At 42.2% G+C, this 14,813-nt stretch overlaps 1 protein-coding gene across 4 annotated transcripts in view; it reads left to right on the forward strand.

Annotated features, from left to right (window-relative positions):
• The window catches only part of DISC1 (disrupted in schizophrenia 1), a 430,525-nt gene that overhangs the window by 340,051 nt on the left and 75,661 nt on the right, over positions 1-14,813 (forward strand). For 3 of the 4 annotated variants that reach the window (XM_011997303.1, XM_011997304.1, XM_011997309.1), the window contains one exon: positions 11,136-11,196. The exons of the other annotated variant lie outside the window; for it this stretch is intronic. In XM_011997303.1, coding sequence (XP_011852693.1) covers positions 11,136-11,196 — 61 coding nt within the window. The remainder of the gene's footprint in view (positions 1-11,135; positions 11,197-14,813) is intronic. 4 annotated transcript variants of the gene reach the window in all.

The following is a 14,813-nucleotide window of genomic DNA, read 5'->3' on the forward strand; positions in this document are numbered from 1 at the left end:
AATTATACTAAAGAGCTTCTGCACAGCAAAAGAAACTATCATCAGCATGAACAGGCAACCTACAGAATGTGAGAAAATTTTTGCAATCTATCCGTCTGACAAAGGGCTAATATTCAGAATCAACAAAGAACTTAAACAAATTTAACAGAAAAAAACAACCCCATCAAAAAGTTGGCAAAGGAGATGAACAGACACTTCTCAGAAGAAGACATTTATACAGCCAACAGACACATGAGAAAATGCCCATCATCACTGGTCATCAGAGAAATGCAAATCAAAATCACAATGAGATACCATCTCATGCCAGTTAGAATGGCGATCATTAAAAAGGAAACAACAGATGCTGGAAAGGGTGTGGAGAAATAGGGATGCTTTGACACTGTTGGTGGGAGTGTAAATTAGTTCAACCATTGTGGAAGACAGCGTGGCGATTCCTCAAGGATCTAGAACTAGAAATACCATTGACCCAGCAATCCCATTACTGAGTATATACCCAAAGGATTATAAATCATTCTACTATAAAGACACATGCACACATATGTTTATTGTGGCACTATTCACAATAGCAAAGACTTGGAACCAACGCAAATGTCCATCAATGAGAGACTGGATAACGAAAATATGACACATATACACTATGGAATACTATGCAGCCATAAAAAAGGATAAGTTCATGTCCTTTGCAGGGAGATGGATGAAGCTCGAAACCACCATTCTCAGCAAACTATCACAAAAACAGAAAACCAAACACCACATGTTCTCACTCTTAAGTGGGAGTTGAACAATGGGAACACATGGACATAGGGAGGGGAACATCACACACTGGGGCCTGTCGGGTGGTGGGGGGCTAGGGGAGGGATAGCTTTAGGAGAAATACCTAATGTAGGTGACAGATTGATGGGTGCAGCAAACCACCATGGCACGTGTATACCTAATAAACAAAACTGCACATTCTGCACATGTACCCCAGAACTTAAAGTATTTAAAAAAAAAAAAAAAAAAGAAGAAGAAGAAGTGCTCCCAGAGACATTTGGGCAGGAAATTCTGAGTACCAAGAACACAGAGCAGAATTGAAAGGGCAAATATTTTGGCCATGTGACCGCCTCACCATGCAAAGGGGCAGTCTGGAAGAATCTAGAAGCGAGGGTTCTCTAGCATGATGCCCATGGCAGGGGCCCCTCTTGGGTATGTCCAAGGGCTATTCTAGATTGAAGCAGATACTCAATCATTTGCATTTTTCCTGTGTAATCTTTTTTTTTCTCTTTGAGATGGAGTCTCAACTCTGTCACCCAGGCTGGAGTGCGGTGGCGCGATCTCGGCTCACTGCAACCTCCACCTCCCAGGTTCAAGAGATTCTCCTGCCTCAGTCTCCCAAGTAGCTGGGACAACAGGTGTGTGCCACCACGCCCAGCTAATTTTTGTATTTTTAGTAGAGATGGGGTTTCACCATGTTAGCCAGGATGGTCTCGATCTTCTTACCTCGTGATCCGCTTGCCTCGGCCTCCCAAACGCCTGCTGGGATTACAGGCGTGAGCCACTGCGCCTGGCCTTCCTGTGTTAATTTTTACACATACTTGTTCATCACCCATGTATCTATCACCTGCGTATTAAAGGAGAGGAGACCTCTGTGTGTGTCTTACTAGCCGGGGCACGTTGTCTTAGCATCTTTGGCCTCTAATGAGACTATGTTTATAAGCAGGAGGTGCCCAGTCAGGCACAGTGAGGCCACGTAGGGGTGAGGGCCAGTGCCTGGATGTGGACAGCATGTGTGTGTTTTGGGGTGGGAGTAAGGCATGGAGTGATGATTGGAACCTCACAGCCAACGAAAGGCTTTTATCAAATGGGAAGTTGTTCTGACCTCACTTTGTGCCTCCGCATGGCCAATTTGGCCTTTTTCCTGCCAAATCCCTTCGGCGTAAGGAGCAGGTAGTATTTGGGCGGGCTGCTTGGGAACTTCGTAAGGCAGTTGAGGAGGGCACCTCCAACCTGGAAAACACCGCGTAGTCCGGATCTGGCTGCCTTCGGGGGACGCCATCTTTGGCCACTGAGCACGAACTACGTCTTCCTGCTAGTGCCCCAGCATCTCTCCCAACAGCAACAGCTCAAACCAACCATCAGACCCACAAGCTCTTGTGTCTTTTAATAGCTGCATATGAAAAGCCTCTGCTTTAGAGGGAAAAGTAAATTCTTTCCTTTTGCGAAATTCCCTCAGTGAAGTTCATAAATTATGTTTCATCACAACTGGGCAACAATATTGCATATTTGTAAACACAGAACCTTTGGCATAAAACCCAAGTGGGTCTGAATTTTTTATTTACTCCTTGAAAGAACTTCTCGCAGCCTCAGTCTCCTTATCCTCAAAAGGGATTTAGAGAGTTATTGTGAGAATTAAACAAAATAAGGACGCACATGAAGCATCCTACCAGCACTCAGTGTGAGCTCACTTTTCCTAGCGTAAGAAGATCAAGTGTGGATTGGGGCTGGTTTTAAACACAAGTTGTTTAAGAAGACAGTATTTCACTTTTAAAACAAAGTCCCAAATTTTCTTTCTTCTTCTGTCAATCAAAAAGAATGAAAAAAAAAAAATGTGTGTGTGTGTGTGTGATACCTGTATTTCAGGGAAATAATAGGAGAAAGAATCAAAGAATGAGACTGCGTATTCTCAGTTGCACACTACTAGGTAAGGCAGTAAATAGGCATTCTAAGCAATTTTTAAAATACTGTAAATTAATCTCCAGGTCACAACTCTTTCAGTTATAGGCACCAGAAAGCAAGAAAGCAAACCCAGATATGCCTGCTGCTGTCAGCAGGGATTGCTGAGAAAAGTTAGCCTGTCTTTCCATTTAGAAAAGGCATTTGACAAGGGCACGTGAGTGGGAGGCTGTGAAGTGAACCTGCTTGGAACTGATAGTGTTAGCTTTTTACTGACCTGCTTTCCATACCGCAAGCATTTGGTTTTTCTTTTGTCATTGACTTGTGCTGATTTATTAGGCTGTGTGCTTCAAGGGCATCAGGAGATTGCATGTAGGAGCAGGTCTGAACGGGGAAAGTGAGAATTACTATATTAGATGATACCCAATTAACTAGTGACAGGCACAGCAGGTAAAATCGGAACCTGGGCTTTATCTACTATAAGCACTCGCCACATAGCAAACATTTGTAAACCTGGTGGAGCTTCCTTACTCATTTCTCCTTTCCTTCTTCCTGCCCACTCTCTCTCCCTGTCTAAGCAAGGAGCTGTGTCTACATACATGAGTATCAAGACAGACAAGTCTTTGAGATGTGCTCCAGGGTTCAAGGGCAATGGGGCAGAACTCTCTGAGGGTGGTGACTCGCTGAGAAGCAACAGCCACACACCATCCCACAGGACAAAACAGTGGAAGCGGAGGCATCAACATAGTTCAGAATAATTGATTTCACTTTTTTCATGGACAACTGAGTCACAGGATGATGTGCCAGTTCTGAAAACACTTTTTAACTCTCTGTTCTTTGGGTACCTCTGCCAGCATGAAGTTACTTACTGTAACTCAACATTCTCACTCGCGTTACTCAAAGGTGAAAAGCTGGAAGAATGAGTTAATCTTACCTTCACGTTCAAGTGTGGCTATTAGAGCAGTGGTAGAAGCTCAGAGCCTGTGCTTTCGGACAGGCTGATTTCCTGTAGCTACTCCGTCTTCCTTTGGTGTGGGATCGTGTAGTACATCTAGTAATCATAAAGTAAGCTTGGAGGGAAACGATTTGGAAATACTTGGGAAGGTAAAATGATATGACATGAAATGCCTGCTATTCTAAAACACAAATCTTATTTTACATGCAATTGCTGTTTTGGATTATCCATGCCTCCTCCTGCATCAGCTAGCATGGAAAATCCTTTAAGATCTCTAACTCAGTCACTTCCTCAGGGAGTCGTGTTTAAACCCCCTCAAGCTGGGCCAAATCTCCCTCCATGATGCTCCGAGCGTGACTGCTACTTTTATTATGGAATCTAACTTGTTGCTTTTATTAGTCATCTATTGATGTGACTCTTTCTATTACCAACCCTGATTTTCTTAAGCCCGTGGGTAGCATGATATTCATCTCTGTGGCCCCAGTGCCTAACATGGAGTCTGGCATGTGGTAGGCATTTAAGGAACATTAGAGGCAGGGTGTGGTGGCTCATGCCTGTAATCTCAGTACTTTGGGAAGTGGAAGTGAGAGGACTACTTGAAGCCAGAAGTTCGAGACCAGCCTGGGCAACAAAGTGAGCCCTCATCTCTACAAAAAAATAGATCACTTGAGCCCAGGAGTTCAAGGCTGCAGTGAGCTGTGATCACACCACTGCACTTTAGCTTGGGTGACAGAGCAAGACCTTGTCTCAAAAAAAAAGAGAAAAAGAAAAAACATTAGATTAATGTATGAATGACAGTCAGGTATAACTCCAAAGAGAAACCCTTTCCCTGTTACCACTTCTTAAATCTGTAGGACTCATATCTGATAATTTTCCTTCTATCTGTAAACGTCTTATCAACATCAGAGAAAAAGAGACAGAGAATTAACAACAGCATACTGAACGATGCCCTGACAATGAGAAATGAATCTCTTGCTAATTTGGTAATGATGCATTCATTGGGCTCTGGATCTAGAGAATTTATATTGAGTAGTCAAAAGCCTGGGAAGGACTGAATTCTGTTGAACTCAGAAGTCCTCTCTTGAGAATTCTAGCTAAACTAGAACTACCACAGATAGGTGATAGCAGAGAAATGCTGCAAATAAATAAATTTATACATGCAAATCAAAATCTTTTAGTAAAATCACACCATTAACCTCTCACTGGGGAGAATGAGCCAGTGTAGATATATGCTTTAGAAAGTTATTAATCATTTTCTCATTGCAACCTACTTTGAAATCAACTTGGCCTATTCTCTTTCATATATATATGTATGCATACATGTATATACACACACATATATACATATGTATATATATATACATATGTGTTTATATGTATAAATTTATTTTACACAATGTTGATTTGTTTTATGCTGATATACTATTAGCATTCTTCCTTACATTTTACAGACAATGAGATTTTCATTTATTGATGGCTCATCTTTGCAATGGTCAGTACTCTTTATAACTCTGACTTTTTACAGCACAACCTTTGGCCTCTCCTGAATTTACTGTCTTTGAACACCGGCTTCATTTTGTTGGTGCTGAGATTTCACATGCATTAATTCAGTGTGCACTGACTGCTCTCCTGTTATATAAAGTTGAAGTCATATGTTTTGTAACAGTGAGCTCTGGAACTATCCCTCACTGGCAGTGTGACTTTGAACCTTACTGCTGCTCCATTTCACCAACTATAAAATGGTGATAATGATAGAGCTGCTTCATTGATACTATTATTTAGTTCATGTTTAGAATAAGGTGTTTAAAACAGGTCTTGCAAAAGAAAGTGCTCAGTAAAATGGTAGCTAAATCAATATCACGTGTGTCCACACACTGGGTCTCCAATGTGACAGTCAGTGTCATTTGTGTATGAGCAGACAAAACTCTACATTTTAGGGGTTCATGGTTGATATTTCCATTTTGCCCTTCAGTGTGAAATTTCACTCATGTAGGACTTCATAGAAAGAATCTACCATCTTTCAAGAACTGAAACAATCTTATGCCACCCCACCTGCCAAGACATTCCAACTGCAGGTCCGTTTTCCTGTATTGCTGACTTTCCTGCGTCTTTTCAGGATTATGTTACCTCTTCATCCTCGTGCATGATTTAATTATCCAAACAAAAGTCCTTTCATTCACTCGAAGACAGCATAATACCTTAGCTATCTGAAAATTTCTCAGAGTTCTAAAATTTCTCCTTTGTCTTTCACATCTTCCTTCTGAAAGATTTTACTAAGTGGGAGTTAATTTTATCTAAATAGATTCTTGAATATTGATCTTTGAAATCTGATGACTTATTTTCGTAAATGTAGGCCAGGTCTCACTTGGTGCTTAATGTTAATTTAGAAAATTCCAATAACGTAGCTAATGTTTGACAAAGTTTGCCATTAATGCTAAACCGGGGAGGTCCCTTTGGCTTCCATTTTCAAAGGTGAGATCGTATCATACTGACCCCATCTGAGCATGTCTTCCTTATTAATTGAGGGTGGTGGGGCTGGAGTTTCTTCAAGTCACTGGTCCATTCAATCTGATAGCAAGTCTGCCTGGGTGTTACTCATTTCCCATGCTATTTTCATGTCAAATACTGCTGTCCCTTTATTATGCAAGGGATACAACGAATTGAAACCTAGTTGGACTTCCTCCCACTTAACATTCTTCTACTTTTGTGTTGACATCTTCTACCTTCCAACTTCCGTATTTACATTCAAAAAGCTGTTGCTGGGTAGGTTGGTTATTTTTTTTTTTTCCCATCAGACTCATAGGGATATTTTTGGATTATTGGTTATGATGAATATTTATGGAAAATGTTGCTCTGCACTCCAGTGAGAAATCAGTGTTAAAGAGGCTGGCCCCACAGCTATCTCTGTGTCTCTGGAAGCTATGTCCTTTTTATATTTAATTAGTGCCAAGTATAGGGTCTTGCGTGAAGGAGGACCCAGATTGAACTCCTGTAGCGTGATGTGTGTTTGTTTCATGCACTCTACTGTGTTTACTGATTTATGGCATTTAATTATCAATCCGTTAATCCAAGTTTTTGTTTAATTGGATTCATCAAACTAATTGTATGAATTCCACTCTGATATCATGGCCTGAATCTGGATATCAGATTCCCTTAATAAACAGAAGCAGTTAATGTGTTCCTGCTTCTTCCTGATCAGGAGGCCTGCAGTCCTCTGGTCTTGTTTGTTTCGTTGCATTTCCTTTTGTATTCGGCATTTCCTTGAGTGCCCTCTTTGCTTCTTGGAACCTTGCCTTACTACCGTCACCATTCTCACAGGTCCCTGCTCTATCGGGCCTAAAATGGTAGGGAAGAAAGGAAGAGGAGGGAAGTAAGAAGAGAGGAAAAGGTGACTTCTATTCTCAGTCACTGTGTCTGTGGGTGTATTTTTTAGGAAGTTTAAAATCTAAACTCCCTGTCTACAGTCTTGGCCTGTCTTGAAGGTTGTGAGTCAACTTAGTGAATACGTGCAAGGTACTTTTAGGCTGTCTGGCTGGGACATAGGTTGGGTCCAATGAAAGTAATAGTTCAACATAGCATTCTCCTTAGATGGCAGGCTCCAGGCAAGTAGAAAAGCCCATGGCTCTGCCTGGAAGTTCTCGTGCAGGTCCAGCGTATCACTAACTGGTGCTTCAGACATTGAGATGAGGCAAGTACTTAGCATTCAGTTTCTTAAGAAAGTGATTAGCTTCATAGACATCTAGACTATTTTTAAACATAAGAATATGGCTTTCTTTTCCTCGGGGGGTGCTGTCCATTTTTGTCCATTGGATGGAAGGTGCTATCACAATATAAATGGTGCATTGCCTATGATCAGCAAGGGCTTCTTAAGTTACTCCCACTTCCTCAGTGATATTGTCCAGTCTCATTCCTTCAAATGCCAATCCCAAATGTCTCTGTTCCAGAACTTTCCCAAACTCCAGACTCAGATAACCAACCTCACACTTGACGTCTCCACTGAATGTCTAAAAACTTCTCAAATTTAACAAATCCAAAGCTAAATTCTTGTCTCCCCAACCAGTTTCACTTCTCATTCTTCCCATCTCAGTTGATGGCAGTTTCTGTTTTTTTCTGGTGGCTTAGGGTAAAAATCTGTAGTCATTCTTGACTTTTTTTTTGAAACAGAATTTTGCTCTTTGTTGCCCAGGCTGGAGTGCAGTGGCGCGATCTTGGGTCACTGCAACCTCCGCCTCCCAGGTTAAACGATTCTCCTGTCTCAGCCTCCCGAGTAGCTGGGATTACAGGTGCCCAGATAATTTACACACCCAGATAATTTTTGAATTTTTAGTAGAGATGGGGTTTCACCATGTTGGCCAGGCTGGTTTTGAACTCCTGACCTCAGGTGATCCACCTGCCTTGGCCTCCCAAAGTGCTGGAATTACAGGTGTGAGCTACCGCGCCCAGCCGACTTTTCTTTTTCTCACACCTGACATTTGACCCACTAGGAAAGCTATTGTCTCTACCTTTAAAATATATCTAAAATCTACCCACTTATCACTAACTCCTGCTAATGCACTAGTTTAAGTCCCTGTTGGGACATAGAACATGATACTACAAAGTACAGCACCTTGGAAACTGAGAAAACAGCAGAAGCAGAAAGGTCACTCTAACCATCCGCTGTCTTTCTGTGTGAGAGCTGATCTTAAAGGATTCTGTTGGTTACCTTCCCTGGAACGTGGGCATAAGACCCTTATATGACAGTTGCCCTGCCCCATCACCTGGAGGGAAGGAATGCTACACAGAGGCCAAGAAGATTCTGAACAAACAGGCCATGCTGAGCTCCAGTTTATCACCATTAGATCATATGCTTTTTGTCCAATCATGTTTCTACATAGCTGTCCATTCTTCATATGCTTCATTGAACTTAAGCACAAAAATAGACAGTTTTCTCTGGGTCTTGGGGTCTTCATCTCTGAAGGCTCCTATATCACATAAAATTTTGGTTACATAAATTTGTCATGCCTTTCTCTTGTTAACCTGTCTTTTGTTATAGGGGTGTCAGCCATGACCCTGGTGATGGGTGAGAAAAATATTCTACTTTTCCTCCTCCACATCCTCATCATCTTTTCCTGGATGATTGCACTAACCTCGTCCATGTCTTTCTGCTTCCACCCCATCCTCCCCTATGGTGTATTCTCAACATAGTAGCTGTAGGTCAATCTCATTTTTTTTCTTCTACAGTGTTTTTCCATTCCACTCAGAACACTCAAAATCCTGACAGTGGCCTTCTAGTTACTACAGCTGTGCAACAAAACATCCCCAAACTTAATGACTTAACATCACCATTTATTATGTGCAAAATTCTGTGAGTCAGGAATTCAGACAGCTTACAGTGGGGGGACTTGTCTCCATCTTGTGGTGTCTGGATCCCTCAGACTCAAAGGCACTAACCACCTGAAAGCTCACTCACTCAGATATCTGGAAATTGGTGCTGGATGTAGTCTAAGACCATCACCCAGGTTTTCAGCTGAAACACTTACACAGGGCCTCTCCATGTGGCTTGGGCTTCCTCACAACATGATGGCTGGGTTCCCAGGACAGAAAGCCAGGCAGAAACTGGACTTTAGCCTCAGAAGAGTTACAGAATACCTTCCATCATACTCAGTGGGTTGGAGCAGTCTCAGCCTGACCACATTCAAGAAGAGGGAAATATACTTTACCTCTTGATAGGGAGCGGCAAGGTTCTGGAAGAGTATGTGGTACCAGAAATATTGCTGTGACCATTTTGAGACTATAGTTTACCACAGTGGCCTGCGTGATTGGACCTGGGTTGTTTCTCTGCCTTCATCTTTTCTCCCCATGGAACATTTGGCTCTGGCCACACTCGCTGGAGCACACAGTTGTGCTGCTGCCCTGGGGCCTTCAGACTGCCTACTCCATTCGCAGGATGCCTGTCGACTCCCCCTTCCCAGGATGACTTTGACTCTTCCCAGGATGCCTGTCGACTCCCTCTTCCCTCCCTCTGCAAACTTTTAGGCAGTGTCATTTCCCCAGTGATGTCTTCCCTGACCACTCTATAGCCTGTTTCGCTTGCTGTCTTTTTTTTCCCCTTAAATCCTTATTGTCATTATCACCTTCTAATGTTCTATGGAATTTTTATGTTTATTCTTTAGCATCCCTCGCTGCCAGAATGGAAGCACTACAGAAGCAGGAATCTACCTCTTCTGTCCACTGAGCTATCCCACATGCCTAGAACAGTGTGTGGCACATAAATATGTATGGCATGTGAAACAGAGACACGTTTCTGGTTGGGGCATTTGGAACTTGCAATAATTGCTCCAGCTAGCACAACTAAGTTTGTGTGTTAGACAAGCATAAGTCAGTAAGAAAAGATAGCAACTTAAGCAGTTGTTTTCATTGTGTAAATATCTCTTTTTACCTTTTATGGACTAATGAACCAGAATGTGTAATTGTTTTAATTTCCATCTAAATATTTAGTTTCTTTATGAAGAATGTCAGGGTACTTTTTCCAGTTCCACTGTCCCTCACCTTACACATACATGTTGACTGAAATAGAAGTCCAAGAATCCCCAGACACTCTAGTAGCATGAATCTGGGCAGCCTGGCTTCTGTGTTTCCACATTCCCCAACTTTAGAGTACATGAGCCCCTCAGCATACATAACCCTTCAGAATAAAGGTTGGAATAAAAACAATGATAAAACCCACGATAACAATAATAATACTAATAATAGACATGGCAGCATCATTGATCATTCCAGCCACCATTTGCTAGAAACCCCTTGGCTGCAGGTGTTATTCCAGACACTTGGTGTGCATGTCTGTTAGTTATCACCTTGAGAAGAAGGCACCTTCATTCCTCGGATGAGCAAAAGGGGAGAACTTGTTCAAAGTATATCAAATCTCTTTTATCCATAAAGTGCCTCTTCGATCTGTCAAACCATAGCAATCATTCATTCCTTCAACATTTGGTAATTAGGAAGTGCTGAGTTTATCTCGAAGAGTAGCCGATCTCATCACTCATTGGAGGTTGAGCAATTGATTTCCAGTTACTGGCAGAATCCCATGTTTTTGTTTGCTTCTCAGTGAAAGGGTCCACAATCCTCCTCTACCTGTAGTGAGGCTTTTCTGGTTCATCTGTAGGATGGGAATCATTACACTGTCAGGTTCTCTTTCCCTGTATTGGACAACCGAGCCCATGGCTATCAGTCGGGAAAGGTAGGAGACAGAGCACACGTCGTCCAGTGATAGACTATCAGTGAGCTGCCTTTGAAAGACTACATGAGGCTGGCTCAGCGCCGTTGCTCCAGCCTCTGACTTTCTCCTGCAGAGACACTCAGAGGCCCAGAATCCTCCCCAACTCATGACTTCAGGCAGCCACTCCAATGGATTTGAATGTTTTCCAAATATAGAATGTTACGATTACTAGTGGCTTGACCTCAGTCCTTTGGCTTTGAGCTTTTAGTTGAATGGTTTTTGTTCAATTGTGACTGCAGTTGCATTCACTTTGGATTTCCTTTTTTTCCCCAGAAACAAGTGTGAAGGAAAATACTATGAAGTACATGGAAACACTTAAGGATAAACTGTGCAGGTAAGGATAATAATTTCTGTATTTCAGACTCTGTGGTACATCTAGATTCTTTATTATAACAAAATTTAGTTATATCAATGAAAAAGGCTGGCCAATTTCTCTAATAAATTAACAAAGAAAGACACAAAAAAGCCTTTTGAACCCCATAAGCGAAAGAGCAGGTGCCAGCCCTCGTCTTGTCTTTAAAAAAGTAAGTAGATTAAGGTGTTTAAAAGTGTCTTGGAGAGATCACCAGATAGTTTTCATGTTCCATAAGAAAGAGAAGAATCTTCTCTGCTACACTAAATTCAGAATTCATTTCTTAGTCTGTTTTTCCCTTTTTTAAACTTTAGTGTTTGAAGGGAGTCTTAAGGATTTTAAGGCAGTTTATACATGGTTTGAAATAATATAGAAATGCACGTCTTAGGTTCTGTTTTGAATCCTGAATCAAAATCAGCATGAAAATTTCTGGTTGTTTTTTTTAAAACCCAATTAGGAATTCATCTTTGAGAAATGTCAGGGATGCTGCCGCATGACAAGATGTTTCTGGCTTTTGTGGATATGTGCTTAGGAAAATAAATCCCAGTCATCAGAATCTGTTCCTAATTAAGGCAACAAGTACTGGAGTGGAATATGCGCTTTCTTCCCTGGAAGTCATTTAGTTTTATGGAGACTATTTTGCTACTATTTTGGAATTTGTTAAGTAACTCTTTAGCTAGGCTATGCCTTAAACCTTTGTCTGCTAGGACACTGTCGTGAGCTAAAATGCTGCTTTTCCCTTAAGAGATGTTGAGAGGGCCTGCCTTGCAGAGTCCTACTCTTCAGGGTAAGCAAGGCATTACAGGATTTATTCTCATCCTTGGAAAGAAGTCCTATAACCCCCTGATTGATCTTTCCCTGCTTCCCATGCTCCTAGACTTGGGGAGAATCTATGACACAGGTGATTAGCAGAGGTGAGCAGGATGAGGAGAGCTTGTACTTGGGTCAGGTGCTCCACTCTGAGTCTGGCCTTTCTCCTCTCCCATGTGTTCGGGACAGATTTCTGGCACATCCTTCTCGATCTCAACTGCATCTGCCATTGTTTTAGCCATCAGCACAGCACACACCATACATTAGGTTATTGGGCAGCAAGTTGTAGCCATAAGCACATGGGTATTGATAAAGAGATGCCCATTTAAATTGCAGCTCTCCCAAATATAAACTGTCTAACCTCAGGTAAGCGCTCACCTTCAGTTTTTTTGTTTGTTTATTTGTCTGTTTTGTTTTGTTTTAGCTATATAACTGCAGGAAGGGTACCTACCTCCCCAGCTGGTGTGTTAATTTAAATACCGTATGTAAAGCATTCGCATGGTTGGCAGTAGGCACGCATTAGTTTCCCCTTCCTTCCTTCCTTCCTTCCTTCCTTCCTTCCTTCCTTCCTTCCTTCCTCCTTCCCCTCCTCCCCTCCTCTCCTCCTCCCCTCCTCCTCTCCTCTCCTTCTCACCTCCTCCCCTCCTCTCCTCCTCTCCTTTTCTTCTGACAGAGTTTCACTCACTGCCCAGGCTGGAGTGCAATGGCACTATCTCGGCTCACTGCAACCTCTCCCTCCCAGGTACTAGCGATTCTCCTGTCTCAGCCTCCCAAGGGGCTTGGATTTCAGGCAGCACCACCATTGCCCGGCTCTTTTTTTTTTTTTTTTTTTTTTTAATTTAGTGGATATAGGGTTTCACCATGTTAGTCAGGCTGGTCGCAAACTCCTGACCTCAGGTGATCCACCCACCTTGGCCTCCCAAAGTGCTGGGATGACAGCTGTTTGCCACCGTGCCTGACTACCTTCTTCTTTTTACCATTAGAACCGATCGAACACTTCTGAGTGAAAAAACACAAACTGCTTTTCCTCTGTTCTCACACAATGCAATAATCAACACAGAAGGCTTCTGTGATGAAATACGTGAGGGTTTCTCCCCACCAAAAAGTAAGCAATCAGTTCTGCCGCAGATACCAGCTGGGTGTCCTCTGACTCAATTCCGACACCAGCTACCTGGAGACAGCATCAGATGCCACAGGTTGAGGGCTCAGTCCCACAAGACTGCCCCACTTACAATGCCAATGGCAGATCCAGGTTGTTTTGCCTGGGCTTCTGACCAACCAGCTAGAAATTGGGATTCCCGTGACCCCCTCCTTGGGTTTGATTAATTTGTTAGACTGGTTCATGAAATTCAGAGAAACACTTATATTTACTGGTTTGTTATAAAGGAGATTACATAGGATACAGATGAAGAGATGCATAGGGTGAGCTGTGGGGAAGGGGCGCCGAGCTTTCATGCCCCCCTTGGGCACACCATCTTCAAGGAACATATTCAGCTATCTGGAAGCTCTCTGTACCCCCTCCTCTTGGGCCTTTTATGGGGACATCACTGGGTAGGCATGATTGAAGTGTGGACAACCATGTAGCAATGTGATTGGACAGAAAGTGTGATCTACCACAAATAGACTGAGTGGGAAAACCCAACAGGACCTGTCTGTTCAGATTCCTCAGCTTCTCTGTGCAGCGTTTCTTCCTTCAGGTATGGGACAGGACTCCTGAAATGAGGGTCTGTGACCTGCAGTCAGACAGGGTAGGTCAGAGAATTTCTTTCCTTCTTGCTTTTTTGTAAGTTCAACTTTTATTTTAGATTCAGGGGCAACATGTATAGGTTTGTTATATGGATGTATCGTGTGATGCGGAGGTTTGGGGTATGATTGATCCTGTCACTCAAGTAGTGAGCATAGTACCCCTGGAACTAGTTTTCAACCCTTGCTTCCCTTCCTCCTCTGTCAGTCTCCAGTATCTATTGTTCCCATCTTTATATCCATGAGTACCCAGTGTTTAGCTCCCACTTACAAATGAGAACATGCAGTATTTGGTTTTTCGTTCCTGCATTACTTTGCTTAGAATAATGGCCTCCAGCTGCATCCATGTTGCTGCAAAGTACATGATTTTATTATTTTTATGACCGCATAGTACTCCATGGTATAAATGTACCATGTTTGCTTTATCCAGTTCACCATTGATGGGCATCTAGGTTGATTCCATGTCTTTGCTATTGTGAATAGTGCTGTGATGAACATGCGAGTGCATGTGTCTTTTTGGTAGAATGGTTTATTCTCTTTTGGATATATACCGAGTGATGGGATTGCTGTGTTGAATCTGTCTTAAGTTCTTTGAGAAATCTGCAAACTGCTTCTATAGTGACTGAACTAATTTACATTACCACCAACAGTGTATGAGTGCTCCCTTTTCTTCACAACCTCTCCAGCATCTGTTGTTTTTTGGCTTTTTAGTAATAGCCATTCTGACTAATGTGAGATGGTATCTCATTATGGTTTTGATTTACATTTCTCTGATGATTAATGATGTTAAGCTTTTTTTTGTATTTTTGTTGGCTGCTTGTATGTCTTCTTTTGAGAAGTACCTGTTCATGTATTTGCCTAATTTTTTTTTATTTTTATTTATTTTTTATTTTTTTTTATTATTATACTTTGAGTTCTAGGGTACATGTGCATAATGTGCAGGTTTGCTACATATGTATACTTGTGCCATGTTGGTGTGCTGCAGCCATCAACTCGTCAGCACCCATCAACTCGTCATTTACATCAGGTATAACTCCCAATGCAAT

This window comes from Mandrillus leucophaeus, unplaced genomic scaffold, assembly GCF_000951045.1.
Source record: "Mandrillus leucophaeus isolate KB7577 unplaced genomic scaffold, Mleu.le_1.0 Scaffold537, whole genome shotgun sequence".
NCBI classification, from domain to species: Eukaryota; Metazoa; Chordata; class Mammalia; order Primates; family Cercopithecidae; genus Mandrillus; species Mandrillus leucophaeus.